The sequence below is a fragment of the Tachysurus fulvidraco genome, chromosome 5 (genome assembly GCF_022655615.1).
Source record: "Tachysurus fulvidraco isolate hzauxx_2018 chromosome 5, HZAU_PFXX_2.0, whole genome shotgun sequence".
NCBI classification, from domain to species: domain Eukaryota; kingdom Metazoa; phylum Chordata; class Actinopteri; order Siluriformes; family Bagridae; genus Tachysurus; species Tachysurus fulvidraco.
Window position 1 is genome coordinate 19,755,628 of NC_062522.1, and position 19,214 is coordinate 19,774,841.

Below are 19,214 nucleotides of genomic sequence, written 5' to 3' on the forward strand. Positions count from 1 at the left end.
CTCAAAGCATGTTCAATTTATTCTCACGTTTGGAGAGACAATATTTTAAAGATTATGCGTATGACAAAAGCAGAATAACCTGTGCCAATTCATCTTGGTCATAATACATTAACAGTTACAAGCAACCGAGAGTGATTAGTTAAAGGTACTCTTCAGCTGTATAAATACAGTATGATTTCTGTCTCAATGAGCAAACGTTCTCTCCTAAACACTGACCAGAGGCAGTTGCTCTCGTGTACATTGTATTTATGGACTGTTCACTGATAAGTGAACTAAAATTTAGACATAAAGACGCTGCCTGCCCAATGACTAAATTACCACACAACACTTAGTTTCAGTCTTTCAAACAGAGTTAAAATGGCAGAAAAATTTTTACTGGAATTTTTTTTCTTTTAAAAAAAAAAAAAACATCAGCAGTTGGGTGTGGAATTTAGGCAAGTGACTAATATATGATGAGATACTTATCTACAGTATCTCCAGAGAAAGGAACAGTAGAGGTGTAAAGGTCACTAGATGTTTGTAGTGTAAAATGGCATTTGGTCATAACCTTCAACTACACCCTTGATTTAAACTTTATTTCCAACATTCTCTGTTAAGGAAAAAGTTTAAAGGAAGGAGCAAAGCACAGATTTAAAATGTATGAAATGATCCTTTTCCACATCCCTCAAACTCCTTCTCTTAATTGCTCATTTGAGAACAAAAATCTTATTTGGAGACTTTCTTCATCCTCTGGTCCAATGCAGCAAAGTTCTCTTCTACAGAACCCAAGTTCTCTTTCATTGTCTGCTGCACCTGAATGAAGAAACAGAATAAAGACACATGAGAACAGAAAAGCTGAGAATCTGTCTCAGTACAGAGAGAGTAAAGCTGCTAGTACCTGTGAGAGCAGTGTCCTGTTGTCCTTCAGTGAATTGTTGATCATTTGCTGTGTGGTGTCCAGATGGGCCAGCAGCTGCCCAAATTGCATGGCTGAGAAAAACATGTACATTGCTTAGAAACACAAAGGCACTTCCTTTCACAAACAAGTCTGACATGAACCAACTGTGTACATTCAGTTGTCACATGTTAGTGTTAACTTAGACCACAAACAGTCAGACAAAACACCAGCAGTGGCATGTAGGAAATGCAAATGTGTGCTATTTCCTCCTCTTACATCTATTTTCCTAATACATATACTGTATCATGTCCATTTTACAGAGAAATTATTTATTTGTGTCCTGGGTAATTCAAATCACAGGCCTATAAACAACAGTCTTTCTAATATGTTATTGTTTCCATAGTAATAGCTCATTCACATGGATGGCACAAAATTATTTAACGTAAGATAAATCACTCATGTGATGAAGCATTCTGTGAGGGGACATCAGAGCTTTATAATGGTTTTCTGCCACAGGAGAGAGACAAGCTGTATTATTTTTAATGGCTTTTTTACTAACTTTAAGAGAAATACTGAATGAGGCTGGTTTTATGGGTCTTTATTCTATAGAGGTGCAATGAGATTAATTAAACAATAAGCCCAGAAGAAAAGGAAAACTTTAACTGGCACTGAACTCTGATAATGACGTTTAGAGAAAATCTTAAAGCATCCAAAAATTGTGTTTTTTCCAATCATTAACCATGACAGAAACCCCATGTAATGCATTACTAATATGGAGAGAGAGAGGGTACCTTGCTCATGTAGCTCTTTAACAGCGATCAGTCTCTGGACCACCTGAGGGAGAGAGGTTGCCATGGCATCCCACTTCTGCACCACATCATACAGCTGAGCCACCTAAATGAAGCACAACCCCAGCAAACACCAAGAACATCATTTAACAACAAAAAATTAATTCCACTTCAATGACCGCTGCCTGTTTAAGAAATCTTTTTACAGACATGCTATAGGAATATTTCAATCATTTATTTATTCAATCATGTCCAGTGGTGTACTTTATACAACACACATTATATGATACTATGTGTATTATTCCATGTATTGGACCTACAGCATGTAGGAGTTTGGAATTTTGCCCTCTCTATTAGAAAAACATTACGTTATTATGGCCTCTTCTCTAGCACACAGATCACCAAGCAAATAAAGTTGCAGGTGACCGTTGTACAGAAAGCAACATGTAGACATTCTAGTTACTACATTCAGGACACGTGCCCAAATTCTAAAAGTTTAAATTCTGATATATTTTAACAGACAATTTCACAGTTACATCCCAAACAAACGCTAGGAGAACGTATGACTACCTTGTTTTGTGTTTCAGCATCTTCAATTGCTGCCTTGTGTTTTGCGATTTCATTCATCTTCCCCAAAACACTCTGCAATTAAAAAGAACATTTTCTCTTAGATCCTGGAGCATACACGTAATAAAACGATTCCATTTGCCTAAAAATCTGCACACTAATGTATGATACACAATACCGTTAATGATCGTCATTCTGTGATCTGCTGTATTGACACAGGGTTACATTAACCGTCACCAGAACCTGCTATCTGTTTATTCTTCACAGTAGGAAAGCTTAAATGCACGGCTTGGTCACCTGCAGTCTGGCTTCAACCTGGTCCAGAGTGGCAGCATCCAGAGCACTAACTCGAGCTTGCAGCAGCTCCATAGTCTCCTACAGAGACAGAAACAATGTTGAACATGAAGTGGAACAAAATAAGACATTAGCACACATTAAGAAGACTCACCATTAAACTGGCTCCCTGAAGTCCACTGCTGAGAGGACCCTGCAGTACACACAATCAAAATAACAAGTCACCACAAACTAGCCATTCCTAACTAGCCACTAGACTTCACAATCTGATACAGACATAACCAATTCTGGGCAAGCACCAGTGCATACGGATATGAACTTAAGGTCTAATCTAAATCATTAGTTACCATTTTTTGCCTAGGCTGTCACACACAGATCAGATTAGTTTAAACATCAAAGTTGTTCCTCGATTCAGCTCGGTGCAGCTGGATGATTATTATAAACCTATGTTTAACCCGAGTGAGGACAATGTGGTAGACAAGGCAAATTAACACACCGGCTTATCTAATCCAGAACCTACTGCAGCCTCCAGGTCTGCCAACCTCTTCTCCAATTCAGCCACCTATAGAAGGAAAGACGGTGGAAAGAAAACCAGTAACTGTTACTTTGTCCGAAGTAAGCTTAAGAAAAATGAAAGTAAATTTAGAAGGAATGCATCGCACACCTTGGCAGATTCTGTAAACTTCTCATGTTCAGGCCGGCTGTGGAGTTCGTACAGCACAACTCCGTCTGGGCCTTTGGGTGCTGCTGATTTCCCCTCTCCCCCGGAACAGCTACGCACACCTCGTGCCACCTCCAGTTGAGTCATCAAACGCCTAAAACACAATAATTACACATAACAAAATATAAATTGTGTCACTATTTCACGCATTCTTTTTTTTTACTCTCTCTCTTCCACTTCCACTTCAGGACCACTCTGTACTTTTCTCATGGTTGTTAAGAATATCTTTATTTTGGGAATAGTTTGGCTCATCCTGTACCACAGGCTAAAAGGACACACTGCACAGAGAACATTGATCCAATATCAGCAGAAAAATGTGTCATCCACTCAGAGCCGTAGCCTCATTACAGATCCATGTACACTTTTCCTTACTTGGCAAGAGCGCCATCTGGGTCGGCCAAGTTGATGTGGGCATTTGGGCCCAGCAATGAGTCCAGATGGGCTGAGACCAGCTGCTGCTTGAGCTGGGCTGCCTGCTGAGCCAGAACCACTGGTGTTAGGCGCTCTTCTGCACTGCTCTCTTTAGCACTGGTCTGGGGGGAGGAAACACACACACACGCACACACACAATAAATGTTAAGCACTCCAGCCTATCCAACAAATCAATTAAGAGGCTATATGTTCAGAAATCCCCAGTCAACAGACACAATGGTGATGTTTCATAACTCAAGGCCCTTTCCGGATATCTAAGTCCAGTCACCAATCCTAACTGACTGTTTACTGAAAACTTTCTGGATGTCTGAACTCCATCTTAGACACATCAGAGGAGCTCTAATATAATAATAACAATCATAATCATAATAATAATAATAATAATAATAATAATAATAATAATAATAATAATAATAATAATGACGATGATGATAAATGTATTCCTAAAGAAGGGAAGAATCTCTGGAAAAAGTTGTTCTTGATGTTCAGATGTCATATTTGTTAATCTAGATACTGAAATCCATTGGCTACCTGACCTGCGAAATGACACCAGAGACATCATATAAAAAAAAAATAATAATAATGATAATAATAATAATAATAAAAAACGTCATAAAAGATGTTTAAAACCGGCATCTCCTCAATATTCAGTGAAAGCAGTGGCTATATTTTTCTACATAATGATTCACTGCTGCAGGGGAAAGACAGTTCACTGACATAACAAGCTCTTCTGGGTCTAGCATTGGCATGTGCCTTCTGCTGATCCTTATTATTAGAAATATAGCTTAATCATTTTCGGCTAAATCTAAAGTGTTCTTGTTTGAAAGACATGATAGAGAAATAATGAAAAGAACTATTAAAAATGCAGGTCAAAAGCTTCGCTGCAGGTCAGCAAAATATTCTGCCTGTAGCTTTACTGTCACATTGTGCTCTCTGGTGTCAACTTTAAACTGTTGGAGGTTAAAATGGTGTAACTATGTAGATATTTGTGGACACGACACGTTTAACACTAAATCAGAGAATTAAAACAATCGAATAAATTAATTCTTGTGCTTCACACATCAAACCAGGTGTAACTTCCATGTGATTCTCAGAGCTTTTAGCAGAAAAAAATGGCAGCAGTTAAGAGGCGACGTGCTCCTGCTTACTTTAACACTTAAACGAAACTAAGTATTCAAGCAATTCTAATTTCTTGGGCTTTGAGGAACATAAAACTGAATATTTACACCAAGTGACAATGCTCCAGGCGTTTTGCTGCACAATCTAAATGAAATATTTTACAATGTGCAGCAATAGTCCCGGCATTTACTATGTAGGGACGAAGTTGCCTGTATTTCTGCCTAGACACAGTAAATGTTTTGATTACAGGATTAATAATTCTTAAAGTGTGCGATTTCGTTAAATCTTTGTTCTTAAATAACCTTTCATGGTGTATTTGTAACAAAAGAACTGAATAGGATTTTTGCAGAAACAAGAGGATAAGAGTGTGTCTGTGTGTACCGAACCCTAACCTGAATTTGTTCCACTTCTTCCGAGAGCTCCTGAATCTCATTGACAAGCCGCTGGTACTTTTGCTGAGGAGTCTCCTTAACCCCACACCCTTCACCCAGCTACAGAGGGACAGACAGAAAGTTTGGGTAACTCATTAAACCGTACACTTCAGTGAGTATACGCGTAACGGTGATCCTGAGAAAAGAACTCACAAGCTCGTAGTCTCCGGACTCGTAGCCAACTCTGCGACTCGTGCTAATGCGATCGGAGAAATCTGTAAACGTGCAGATGAAGAAAACTTGCATGAAACATTTCATGGAACAAATCAAAAATGGACATCCAGCAGTCACTGTACTCACCAAGACCCTTAGTGCTGACACGCTTGTCTTTGAACTTGTCATAGGCGGCGTTGGGATTGACAACAATCCGCTCCACACTGTCACTACACAACTCTTCCTGTTAGAGAAAGGAGGAAAACATTTGACCAGTTTCACAAGTGGGAACATCTGAGGCTACTTTTTACATCTAAGATTAATTTGGTATTTCAATATCAAAAGCATTAACACCTGCTTGCAGTTACACCAATCACTTAACTTATATTTGTGCTAAACATTCTGGTAGTTTTTATGAGGTTTTAAACGATACTATTCCTGGTTTAGGTTCAAATAATTTTCCACAAGCAATTTGCTTTATAATCACAGATGTAAAAAGGTCCAACTAACACAGTATAAGACATACAGGCTTTTCAAACAATTTGTACATGCAATGGGTTTTTTCCCCCCAATAAGGCGGAAAGGTCACAGTGCTGATTATCAAAATACTGCAAACAAAAAACTAAACAACAGTGTACACGGCGTGTGAGATAGTGAAATCAGACTTTATTTAAATGTTGGCTGAATCTCTCTTTTTACTGGAGAGGCAGATGCATTAGGCATATTTTGTGAGTGATATCTCAGGTAAGCATACACCAGTGTTTATGGTACTATTGTACAAAATAATAGGCTGCGGGTCTGGTAATATAATGTACTCAGGAATAAACATCACTGGATATCATGGCAGCGTAATAACATGTAGGAATGATGTCATTATATCACATCTTAGTGTACACTAAGGCTTAGAATCACTATAGGTGTGCAAACGATCGGTTTGCCAGGTGAAAGTGATCTAAAAACACAATAATCACATAGGATTGATTTGTTGATTTTAATTTCAAATTCAATGTTACACACACACACACACACACACACACACACACACGATTGGACATGTGGCAAAATTTTCAAAAACTCAATTCTTGAATTATAAACTTAGTTAGTTTGTTATGAGTTATTTACATACATTACTAAATCCAGTATAATACATCTACTAAAGGCACACACACATGAAAATCACTGATGTGCTACTGGAATAATGTTGCTGTTATATCGGTTTTGGCTTTGATTTCAGTTAGTTCCAACAGTGCTTATGTGCTATGCCACCTAGTTAGCACTGGATTCATTAACAGTACTATACTTTAAGGAAGATGCACAAGGCGGCAAACACTTGATCAAACACAGAGTCCACTTAAAACAGACAAGGGGATGATTCTGATTAGATGGGAGAAGTGACATTAGATGTTAGGGGGGAATCACATAAGCTCTTACCAGCTCCTTGGGTTCCCAAAGGGAGTTAGAGGGGGAAGAAGAAAAGGAGAAGCAAGACACAAAAAATAGTGAGAGAGAGAAGGAAAGAGCAAGAGAGAGAGAGAGACATATTAATGTGGTTATCACATGACATGCACAACAGGAGCTGGTGGCAAAATAAGAGGGCTGGTTGTTGTAAACACCCCTTGTACTATCTTTTCAATCATTCTTTCTCTTGTTCCCTACCCCACAAGGCCATAAGACCATCATTCACCAGATTCTCAAAGCAACGCTGTGTTGAGTTTGAGCTAAATTTTTAGACAACACTGCTAGTCACAGGCTGGACTGAATTAGAGCAGGTAAGCTGTGGTAAGCATGTTGTGGTCAGTGTAGGTTAGGAGACAAGAGAATCAGACAACTGTGCAAGAGAGTATCTGTCTCAGCCTGAAGGTGAAGGATGAAAGGATTAAAGCACCTTCTCCCTCAGATCAGAGAAACAGCAGATGTTCCACACATAAGGAGCTCACACTGGAGGCACACAGTGCTTTACTGTACTTTGTCCCTTTTCAGCCGACACGGTTCCTAAGGTTCCTGCTGGTGACTAATCTGGAAATTGTTCTCACTTTCCCACCACAGGTTTCTGCCAAAACAACTGGCCCAGTTCCAGAGTGAAAACAGTGCACATTACTGGTGTAAAAAAACAACAACAACAACAACAACGTGCAGCGGATGCTGAAGTTCAGCATTATTTTCTGTCCATGGTCACTGAAGGAGCTGAATTCAAATAACTTAAAATTAATATAATTAATCAAAGCTGAAATGATTGCAAAACTTTGCACAGCCCTACACATAAATAATATATATAAAAAACAAACAAAAAAACAAAACAAAAACAAACACACACACCAGGGTTGGACAAATCATTAGTTCAGGCATCTGGCAAAATATTTTTTTAATGTTTTATGTGTGTATATATATATTTAAGAAGTATTTATACATAGTTAGTGACAAACTTTAACAAAACTAAACTTTTCATTCAGGATGATACAACACACCATGATGTTAGAACAAAAGATCATGCTTCTGAAAGCCCAGAGCCTGCCTCACTACACACATCAGCTTGAGACATAATCTATTTTACAGTGGAAAGGTTATTACGAGGCAAATTAATTAGCATGCATGAATGATGACAAATGATTTTTTTCGACAATACAGGAGCATGAAATTGAATGCAAAGCCATTGTGTTACTCTCAGGCTTGCTAGACAGTCACTTGTCAAGATAATTATAGATTCTATAGACATAATATTGCTTACAAACATTGTGAGGATAGAATGCAGCTCCTAGCCAAAACCTTAAACAATAACTTGCTGACCTTTTGTCAAGACTGCAAATATGCAAAATGCTACATAAGTTGATAATGCTGCATTTGTTTCCACATAACTAGCTATCTTTCCAAACGTTATTACTTTACCTTAGCTAGCTCTTTTTAACCGGGTCAGTAAGTTTCTACGGATTGGCAGTACAATGAGGCTTTTACTTTCCTGGTGAGCTAGCCAATGGACTTATGAATTGTCCATCCCTGAAAAAAAAACCAACTTCAAATAATATGTAATCATCGTAGAAAATTTGTATATGGATTTTTGTGGCACTAAAGATTTTTATTGTGGATGGTTAATTAAATTCTCAAAAAAGGAAGTAAAACTTGTGCAAGTTTTGCTTCCTTTTTCGAGAACTTAATCCATAGTCGCTCTTATAATTAACCCATTTATTGAATCACATTTGATTGTGTAATGAATTGGTTGCTTAAACTCCTGGAAGCACAAGCAGAAAGACTGAAAGCGCTGAAACTGTGTTGGTGGAAAAGGAGTGACAGTCCATTAAAGCAATACATGTGCATACAAGCAATCTGCATTTCATGCTCTGTCCAAAGCATTTGGTCTGAAATTTAGGATTCAGCTAGTATGATCTCAATCTAAATTGCTGTGGGTGGAAGATTTTGCCTTGGTGGCTTTATGGGATGTCCTCCGGTACAGCTCATTGAAGGTTCAATCACCATGCTTACATTAAGAAAATCACATCAAATCATGACATATTCCAAATCACAAAAAAAAAGAAATTAAATCAGAACGTCCAGCAGCTCTAGGATATACGTGTTCCTGATTAGAACCAAGGAAAGAGGAAGTAAGATCCCAATCCATGCAGTAATTGCTGGAGAAAAAGTTGGACATCTTACTTGCACAAACTAGTGTCCGAAGTGGATCATAATATGGAGGGAAGGTGTTGTGACAGGGAAAGTAAGGCACTATTATGTTAATAGTGTGTCAGTAATTAGCACAGATTTAATAAAAGCTCAAAGATCTTAAACTGATAAAACACTTTGTAATAATTACTTGTATTTACCATATTCTATATGTAACTGCTCTAATTTCCCCTTGTGATCAATAATATTATGTTATCTGATATGCACATGTAATCAATATATTACCAGCAAAGTGGTGAACTTTTGATGTGACACAGTTGGCTTACATTATTTTGCTCAACTTTTTTTCTGCTTTTTGCAATGAATGCAGAAATTCACACCAAGACTCATCTGAAAAGGCCATGGTCCAAGACTGTATATACAGAGTGCAAAAGTTTGCATCCCCCCACACGTTTTGGATATAAAAGCAAAGGAAAAAAATAATTCACTTTAAGTTAAAAAATAAAAAAATTAAATGAATCACAACAAAATAAAAAAAGAGAGGCAAAAACAGAGAACAGCTTGAAAAGAACAAAATGCCAGGAGTCTTATTTATTTATTTATAAATAATCTCTGGACATGATGTGGCTCCCTGTATGAAAATAACTCAATGAATATGATGATGGGTCTGCATTTCATCCAATGTATAATGCTATAAAAATAATTAATTTTGCATTTATCGTAATTATTGCAGGCAGCACAGCGATGCAGCTCACAGCTTACACACCCTGTTCGGCCCCTGAGATCAGGTACAGTTGCATTGTCTAGTCATTTCAATCTAAATCCGCTGGGTTTTGCCCCATTGGTGTAGTTTGTTAGGGCAGATGAGAACACATCAACAATTAGAATCGATGTAAATAAACTGTCCGAGCAACATGCATCTCTGCAGTTTTAAGTAAACTTTAGCTTAGTTCTCTACTGAACTGCTACACAAACCTAAACGAAGCTGTTGTGTGAGAGAGAAAGAAAAGGAACGAGAACAAAAATCAGCCCACACAGAACTCACTAATAACCGGTTCAGGGCTGTATACCAGGTTGAATCCCTTTAATTCTGTTGTATGAGAATACAAACTTTTCTTCTCTGTGAATACAGTCTCTGGAAGGAATACTCACATCACACGGACAGAAATAAATTAAATCCCCCCCCAAAAAAATCATGCAGTGTGAAAACTCCATGTGTGACGTAACTCACCGACTCAAACTGAGCTTGATCGTCCTCGGGCAGGTCGCTGGTCTCATACACATCCGGCTCGTTAGAGGCCTGTAAACACATGAGTGCATTGTTAAAGCACAAACCTTCCTCATAAGTCCCACAAGTCTAGTAAATACTGATTGTGCTCTAGACACTGGAGGCCGACGCCCTTTAAAGAAGAGACGCTTCTACAAAATGAATGGAGAACCAGACATCTACTATACATACAGATGCATCTGGATTTAGTTTTATTGTTGTTATTTTTTTGTTGTTGTTGCAGCAAACTTAAGTATCAGTGCTGACGTGGTCATTCTCCATTAAGCTAGTGTAATAAAACAAGGCTTAAAATGAATCTTCATGCTAGCTAGCTAGCTAATGTGCTACACAGACAACCCCTAAATATTAAACTTTACAATATCTGGCTGTAGATATATTTAAAAGTCGAACACATTTTACTACAACATACAACATTAAACGATAGGATTGTTCCATCACTTATCCAGCTAGCCATCTTGTTTATATTAGCAGCTGAAGATGATCTGGTAACTGACGTTAGCCGGCTTTTTGGGTGTAGTGTTTATTCTCATGCACTTTATCAGCCGTTAGAAATAATGCTTCGTTAAATAATCTCCAAAACATTACGGTATTATGAGAGCATTCGGTATAACAAATAAAATAAAAAACACTAAACCACATAAAATTACAGCTAGCAGTCAGTTTAGCTACAAAGATGCTAGCGCTAAAGGGCTAATGTTTAGCTAACTAGCTTCAGGCTGTCGCTAGCATGTATTATGAATATTACAGAAACTTACGATGCCCGGCAGGTTGGCGTACTTCGGGTCGGCCATTGCCACAGATGAGTAAAACAGAATCCTACAGAGTATCTGGTTTCTTCTGCTGCAGAGCTTCCAGTTTAAAAAGAAAGAAACGAGCACCAAAAGCTAGCCGGCTCGGTGACTTACAAGCTGCTGACAAACACTGCAAACGTCAGGCGTGAAACCAGCGGGGAGGTTGCCAGATCACTGAAACGTAAACGACAACAGCAAAAAACAAATCACTAAAACGGTTCAGCAAACCCTACACTGAGTTTAAGTCTATCATGCGCACAAATGTACTTTATCAAATATACTGGTGTAAACGGTACTGTTGATGAACAAACGAAGGAACAGTTCAAAAACAACTCAGGATAAAGTACCCACAAAACAGTGGACCTGGCAACAACGATATTTATGTCTCGCGAGAGCATCATCCCTGGGAATGAATGCGAGCTCACTCTGAATCCCCAGCTCTCTCTACCCAATTATTAAATAATTAGTTTTATGACTTACTTTGATCACCATAACATTTGCTGTCTATAGAATGATACTATTGTTCAACGTAAATGTAGACCTCTACACACACACATACACACACACACACACACACACACACACACACACACACACATATATATATATATATATATATATATATATATATATATATATATATATATATATATATATATTTTTTTTTTTTTTTCCAGACATAATACATACACACACACACACACACACACACACACACACACACACACACACATACACACACACACACACACACACACACACACACACACACACACACACACACACACACACACACACACACACACACACACACACACACACACACACATACTGATGCGAGCTTCACTTCGTTGTCAAGGCATCAGAACCCAAGCCACGCCCCCCGCTCTTCTCAAGCTGCGCCGAGTACGCAGCATCATACTGCACACCTGCCTTCTCCTTTTGCGCATGGAGTAGGCAAAAACTCACTGTCAGGACCTTCCGTTATCTCTAAACATTTCCGTCATCTTATGATAAACAAAAACAGTTTGGCTCATAGGTTTTCTGGTCTGCATTTTCTTTTTCGCTTTGCATAGAGACGCATCCTCTGTTTTGGATACTGCTCAGCTCAAGGGAAGGTGCGAAACTGCGCATCTGTCATTCAGCCAACTCAAGCGGTGTATGAGTGTTTCGACTACTTCAAACCAACAGCGTGATAATCTGCTTTAAATCCAGTATCTGTGTTCGTTTATTACACGCCTGTTAACGCAAGGGGACCGTCACAAAAACCATCGGCTTTAAAACTCTTTCCACATCACACAATGACCGAAGCCGGTGCAGAATGCAACATCAAGGTGCTGTGCCGTTTTCGTCCATTGAACCCGAGTGAGATCTTTCGTGGAGACAAATTTCTCCCCGTCTTTCAAGGAGATGACACTGTCATCGTGGGGGTAAGTTGCGTTCATCATATCGATCGATTTACTGTGAGGATTTTTTACAAATGTAATTTTAAGAGAAAGAACAGTCTCACACCTCTCCGTAATATATTTCTTAAAAAGTTACCACTAATATGTAATAAAACTATGAGTCTATGAAAAACACCACGTAACTGCCTATCATTTAACTATTAATGTACAGCCATATTGACTGGCATGTGTCATAGGTTGCCAGGTATTCTTTAAATAAAAGCTTAATATATGTTTATTTAATTATTCCATGTAGAAATCAGGTCATGTTAAATTAGATCAACGACCAGCTAAGTTTTACCTAAACACAAGTACAAAACGTGCCAGGATGTATATGGATGCATTGATTTGGCTCTCTGCTATAATGTCTAAAAGGGATGTTTTGGTGGATATTCTGGGAGGCTGAAAAATTCATCCTGGGAATACAGACATGCAAAATACTCTGTACAGAGTACTAGAGTACTGGTAATTAAGTGTATAAACATAAATGTGTCCAGGAACTGTTAATAAGTCATAAAAGTATTTTCATGCATGTAAACACATGTGTCATGCTTCAAAGTCACAGAAATTCACTAAATCAATTGTGGTAGCCCATGGCAAGATTTAGCTTAATAATGAACACTAAACACACACAGTGGGTCTTGCAAAATTTTGGCTAAATAGGCAAAAATTGGCAGCAGCTGCTATTCTGGAACATTAGACTAACAAACGCTAATATTTGTGTTATTATTTTTTCCCCTAAAGCCTATTTCAACTCCAGACTATTGTCGATATTCCACTAGTATATTGCTGAATCGTTTCAGAACTAAAATGATTTTTTTTTTCATAGAATAAATAATTTATAAAGGATCAAAGTATTTCAATCAAAATAATAGGGTCAGACATTTGCACTCCTGATTTTAATCTCTTTTCCTTGCTTCAATCTATTTCTGTCTTAACTGCAATGGCATGATTTATGATACACCCACTTATGCTACATAAATTCTCTTAACAAGGAGAGAAAGACATGGCTGTCCGATTAGATTAAATCTGGATCACACTTAATACTCAGCAAAACAAATAACAAACCAACATATAAAAAATAAAGCATACAAATTGGTTATACTATCAAATTCTCTGATTATAGTAGACACATCTGTCTCACTGGTTGTTTTTCTGTTCAGTTCTGCACCTTATAATTAAATTTGTATGTGTACACAAATCATCTAATCTTATATCAGCTCTCTTACAGTGCTCGCAGAGATGTTTGTTGCCATATGTGGTTCTGTAGGGAGCACTGGGCTGAACCAGTTGTCTGTTCTTTTTCTCACAGCAAAGAGAAGGTATCAGTCCCAGTGGGGTACAGGTTTTCTCAGCCTTCTCCCTCCTCCCTATCTTATAAATATTGGTTGGTGTGTGAGTCACAGCAAGAATGAATCACTTGGGTTTGACGTTGAGCATATGTGACTGCTGTTTCCACCCGTCTGTCTATCCATTCTTCTGTCCATCAAAATTCATTATTCCAATATATGAATTAGAGATTCACTACTTTTTGGCACTTGTTTGCTTTTATTTTTAGGGCTGCTGCTGCCTGTGACCTATACAAATGGCGTGTGTAATATAATAATTTAATTAACTTATACATTATATGGTCAAAAGTCTGTGGACACCTGACATCACACCCACATGTAGACACAAACACTAAAAAACACAATTATATAGATTGCCTTTGTATGTTGTAGCATCAAATCCCGCTTCACTAGAACTAAGGAACCCAAATCTGCTCAAACATGACAATACCCATGTCATTAAATAAGGTTTAAGAAGGCTAGTTTGCCAAGGTTGGAGTGGAAGATTCTTGTAGACTGCAGAGATCTTTTATCTCAACCCTACTAACCACTTTTGGGATGAACTGGAAGACTGACTGCTCCCCAAGCTCCCTCATCCAACATCCTGATCTCACAATTGCTCCAAATTCCCAGAAGAGTGAAGGTTATGATAACAGCTAAAAGGGACCAAATCTAAAACTGGCTTATCAAAAACCACATACTTTATGTGTGTGTTGCTCAGCTGTCTAAAAACCTTATAATAAAAGGAAATCCTAAAAAATATTATAAGATGGCTAATGATGTCAACTGCATTTTTGGAAAAGACAATGCTTGTTTGAAACATAGTTATTTTATTTAGACAAGTACATTAGACAGAAAATAGAATTATTATAATTATAGATTTTAGATTATTTTTAGATTTTTTTTAGATTTTAGATCTATAGAATTATAGATTATTATAATAATAGAATTATTATAGTTATTATACTTTTAAAAACACAAATAAATACATTTTTCCAGTATTTCCAGGGCAATGATACGTTTTACCTCATTACAAAAACCTCTTCCAATACAAATGTGAATATGAAAACAGATATGAATATTTTGAGCATAAAAACAGATATACAAATAGAGATTGCATTGTACCCCAATACATACACATGAAGGAAGTGTACACAATATCAACAGAACAATGAAACTGTTATCAAAGAAAACAACGGAGCACTGCATTCTGGGTGAAGAGAGAGAGAGTGGAAACTAGGTGGAAACGAAATAATCTAATCAAACACAAATCTTTAATAATATAAAAGGGAGACAGAAGGAGATAAGTACAAAGAGCATTTTTTAAAGAACATTATCCTGAGGAAAGATTATTGTGTTCTGAGAATGTAAGACACAGAGAGTACGAGAGAGAGGCTTTATTCATGTTTCAGACAGAATTTTATCTTCCTGTTCTGCAGATGAATCTTACGCTCTTAAAAAAAATGGTCTTCGGTGAATCTTCAAGGGTAAATTTGATGATATTGTGTCCTTAAAGGTTTTATTTGGAAGCTTATCTTATAGGGAAACACTACTGTAGCATGATAATGTCCAAATCACACATGCTGAATATTTGGCCATTCTGGTGCTGCAAAAAATACGCCTCAATTTGTATTTTATTGTGGCACAGAAGGTTATGATGCTGCCTCACAACTTCAGGGTTTCTCCTGAGCTTAGTGTCTGGGCATAATTTTGCTTGTTCGCTGCACACACGCACATGCACACACACGCACACGCGCACACGCACACGCACACGCACACACACACACACACACACACACACACACACACACACACACACACACACACACACACACACACACACACACACACAAAGACAGGTAAATTGGTGACTCTAAATTGCACAATACTGCCCTGTCCTATCCAGGGTTCCCTTGATCGAGTCTGGATGAACTGTGACCAGGATAAAGTGTTTGCTAAGGTGAATAAATGATTGTGAAGACACATTGTGAAGGCAGTATATTATATCATAACATTTAACTGGTTGTGCATTGCATAATAAAATAATTTGTTCCTTTTTTGGTATGTGTATTGTGTTATGTAGATTCACAGATTTATGTATATTTGCTAATTCATATACCATATACTTATACTATTTTTTTCTAAACAATACATGTTTTTTCTCATCTGATTAAGAAGAAACTAAATGCACGTTTCAGAATTAGTGTAACCAGTCAATTATAATCTTTTTTTTTCTTAACAGAAAACAAATCATTCTCTTGTTCTCACTTTGATTATGTTGTTTATTATGCCACAATCTCAGATGGTTTGTGTGTTCCTGAGGATTGATCTCATATAACTGGACTGCTATGCTTGTGTGTTTGTGTGCTCAAGATCTGTTTAAAACTCAGTTGCATTCTTAACTTCTTTAATCTCGTCTTGCACATTACTTTATTACTTTTCTTATCTTGTTTTCATTTTTTCTTTCATTTTCTCCACTCTCTCGGCCATCTCATAATATCAATGGGTTTTGCATCTCAGAATGAAACCCATTACTTTCTAGAACATTTTTTACTCCATACTGTATCTCTGCTCCTCATGCTTGCAATCTTGGTTTAATATTTAATATTGCAGCATGGTCTACTTATGTAGAGAGATAACCTACATGTATTTTATTCTGGTGAGTGCCAACTGGAAATAATCTTGGTGTATTCCTTCTTGAAGCTAGTTCTGGTCAAGAAGTGCATAGGTACAGTATGTTTTATATGGAGAGCAAATATATGTCTGGTATATATAGTCAGGTTTCCCTAGGTCATTTATCTGTAAATATCCCGTTTTAAATACAGAAGCTTGCCGTGCAGTGAGGATGCATCTGTCACAAGTTGTTGTGCTTACATAGACCGAGAAAGAGCTTAGCTCTGGTGTTGTTTCTGTAGTTCAGTGCTCAGTGTTCTCCCTGTGGAGAAGGATGTAGAGGGACTAATTAATGAGTGTGAAACAGATGATGAAAGGACTTTGCGTGTGTGTGTGTGTGTGTGTGTGTGTGTGTGTGTGTGTGTGTGTGTGTGTGTGTGTGTGTGTGTGTGTGTGTGTGTGTGTGTGAGAGAGAGAGAGAGAGAGAGAGAGAGAGAGAGAGAGAGAGAGAGAGAGAGACTTCATAAGTAAAAATAGAAAGCAATTTTGATCATAATGCCAGACAGAACCTTATAAGTCATAAAATCATTATTTTACATTCTGTATATTAATGTAGATTTTTCATAGTGTTTCCCACCCACAGCTCCAGGGTCCCTAGTTTAATCTTGAGCTTAAGTTATTGGCTGTGTAGAATATTTACACTACCTCCCTGTGTTCATGTTGGTTTCCTGAGGGTTGTACTGGCCAAAATCATGCTGGCAGGTGGACTGGCAACACTATATCACAAGTAGCTGTGAACGATTTTATGAATGTATGTGTGAATGGATTGGCAACCCTTCTGTTGTGAATTATTCTGTTCTGCATCCTGGGATTCTTCCTGGGATTGCCTCCAGACCCACGATTACAGTGACCAGGATAAGGAGCTTACTGAAGATGATTAAAGATAAATGAATGAATTTGTTTATCTGTGTATATGTTTATAGAGTATGTATGTTTGACAGAAATAGTGGGCATTGTTTCACTGCTTATATATCTGCTACTATATGCTCAAATCCATCAATGCTGCCATAATTATTGTAAGGAGGTGCTTCCTGTTGTGCTCCAACCTGGAAGTAACAAATATAAAATGTCCTTCTATTAAATATGCATCTTATATCGCTGAGTTTGAAATACAAAAATACAGAGATACACAAGCACTATCCGAGTCTTGCTAAACAACTTCACTAATGGGAAATGATACTAAATCCACAATAAAGATATGTTGGATTACTGTTATTCACAAAATTTCTACCAGATAGGGGAAGAAATAAATTAATCACCTGTTCAGCAAGGAAAAAGCTTTACTATTTCCCCCAATAGTATTATATCTAACATTTGAATGCTTAAATTCACAGTAAAATGAACATTTTTACTGGCAGTAGAGCTGTAAAGGTTGTTACAATTGTTAATATTTACAGTATTCATACTATATGTTCACAGTAATGGCATGTTCTGTATTTTTAAGTGGGCTGATGGTGCACACTGTGCAAAATATTTAATGGAATAATTGTTTAATGCAGTGCGGTTATCTCTATCAATATCTGCCTAATGCTGTGCCTATTAAGCTCTACACTTACTGTGCACTTCAATATTAGCACCTGTACACCTGCACATTCATGCAGTTATTATATCAGCTAATCATGTGGCAGCAGAACAATGCATAAAATCATGCAGATACAGGTCGAAAGCTTTAGTTAATTTTCACATTAAACATCAGAATGGGGACAAAGTGTGATCTCTGTAACATTGATCATGGCATGGAAGTTAGTAACAGATGGGCTGGTTTGAATATTTCAGAAACTGCTGATATCTTGTGAGTTTTACACACAACAGTCTCTAGAGTTTAGACAGAATGTTGCTAAAAAAAAACCAACAACATCGAGTGAACAGTTCTGTGAGTGGAAACACCTTTTTGATGAGAAAGATTAGAGGAGAATGGCCAGACGAGTTGTTCGAGTTGCCAGGAAGGATACAGTAACTCAAATAATCACTCTTTACCACCCTGATGAGCAGAAAAAAATTCAGTATGTACAAAACAACCTTGAGGTTGATAACATCAGCAGAAGATCACATCAGGTTCCACTCATCATTTTACATCAGCCAAGTGCAAGAATCTGTGGCATTGACGCACCTAGACTGGACAATTGAAGATCACTTAGGCTTTTTCCATCTTCGATGGAATTCGGTGTCGAATTCCCAGGAGATTAGAGGTTTCTGATAGCAAATTCAAAAACCAGCCCATCTGGTACCATCAACCATGCCATTTTTAAAGTCACTGAGATTTTGAGACATTTTCCCCAATTTTAATGTTTAATGTGAACATTAACTGAAGCTCTTGACTTTATTTGCATGTTTTTTGATTGTTCACAGGATTTGCAGATGAAATATCTGTATGAATGTGCATTTGTATATGTGGACCTAATAAACTAGATAAACTCTAATAAAATCTTTCTTTACTTTCATTTTTAATGCAGGGAAAGTCTTTTGTATTTGACCGAGTCTTTCCCACCAACACCACACAAGATCAGATCTACAACAGCTGTGCCAAACAAATTGTTAAAGGTGAGTGTGTGTATAATAACATGGAACATCTTATACAGGTAACATCTGTCTTAGATGGATAGGCTACAGATCCTGCATCACCCTGAGCAGTACAGCACCTTTACTGAAAGTGAGTAAGTAATTCTGGTAATGAATCATTTCACAGCAAATTTGC

The 19,214-nt window shown here is 37.6% G+C and overlaps 2 protein-coding genes across 4 annotated transcripts in view; one reads left to right on the plus strand and one right to left on the minus strand.

The window, feature by feature from the left end:
- Position 1: 1 nt before the first annotated feature.
- On the minus strand, positions 2–11,369 carry dctn2 (dynactin 2 (p50)). 2 transcript variants are annotated; one of them, XM_027146407.2, is made up of 15 exons: positions 11,038–11,369; positions 10,226–10,294; positions 6,814–6,819; positions 5,530–5,626; positions 5,383–5,444; positions 5,191–5,289; positions 3,620–3,780; positions 3,191–3,341; positions 3,023–3,088; positions 2,681–2,719; positions 2,530–2,607; positions 2,236–2,307; positions 1,669–1,771; positions 878–969; positions 2–792 (listed from the first exon to the last, which is right to left on the minus strand). In XM_027146407.2, exons 1-15 carry the CDS (start codon positions 11,071–11,073, stop codon positions 706–708), a joined length of 1,218 nt encoding a protein of 405 aa, XP_027002208.1. In that variant the 5' UTR covers positions 11,074–11,369; the 3' UTR covers positions 2–705. The 2 variants fall into 2 exon arrangements, with proteins under 2 accessions (XP_027002208.1, XP_027002209.1); XM_027146408.2 differs by lacking the exon at positions 6,814–6,819 and having other exon boundaries at positions 11,038–11,366.
- A 580-nt stretch (positions 11,370–11,949) lies between these two features.
- The window catches only part of kif5ab (kinesin family member 5A, b), a 33,184-nt gene continuing 25,919 nt past the window's right edge, over positions 11,950–19,214 (plus strand). Inside the window, exons 1-2 of one of the 2 annotated variants that reach the window (XM_047814301.1) lie at positions 11,950–12,503; positions 18,973–19,060. In XM_047814301.1, coding sequence (XP_047670257.1) covers positions 12,375–12,503; positions 18,973–19,060 — 217 coding nt within the window. In that variant the 5' untranslated portion in view covers positions 11,950–12,374. The remainder of the gene's footprint in view (positions 12,504–18,972; positions 19,061–19,214) is intronic. The other variant, XM_027147406.2, reaches the window with a different exon arrangement.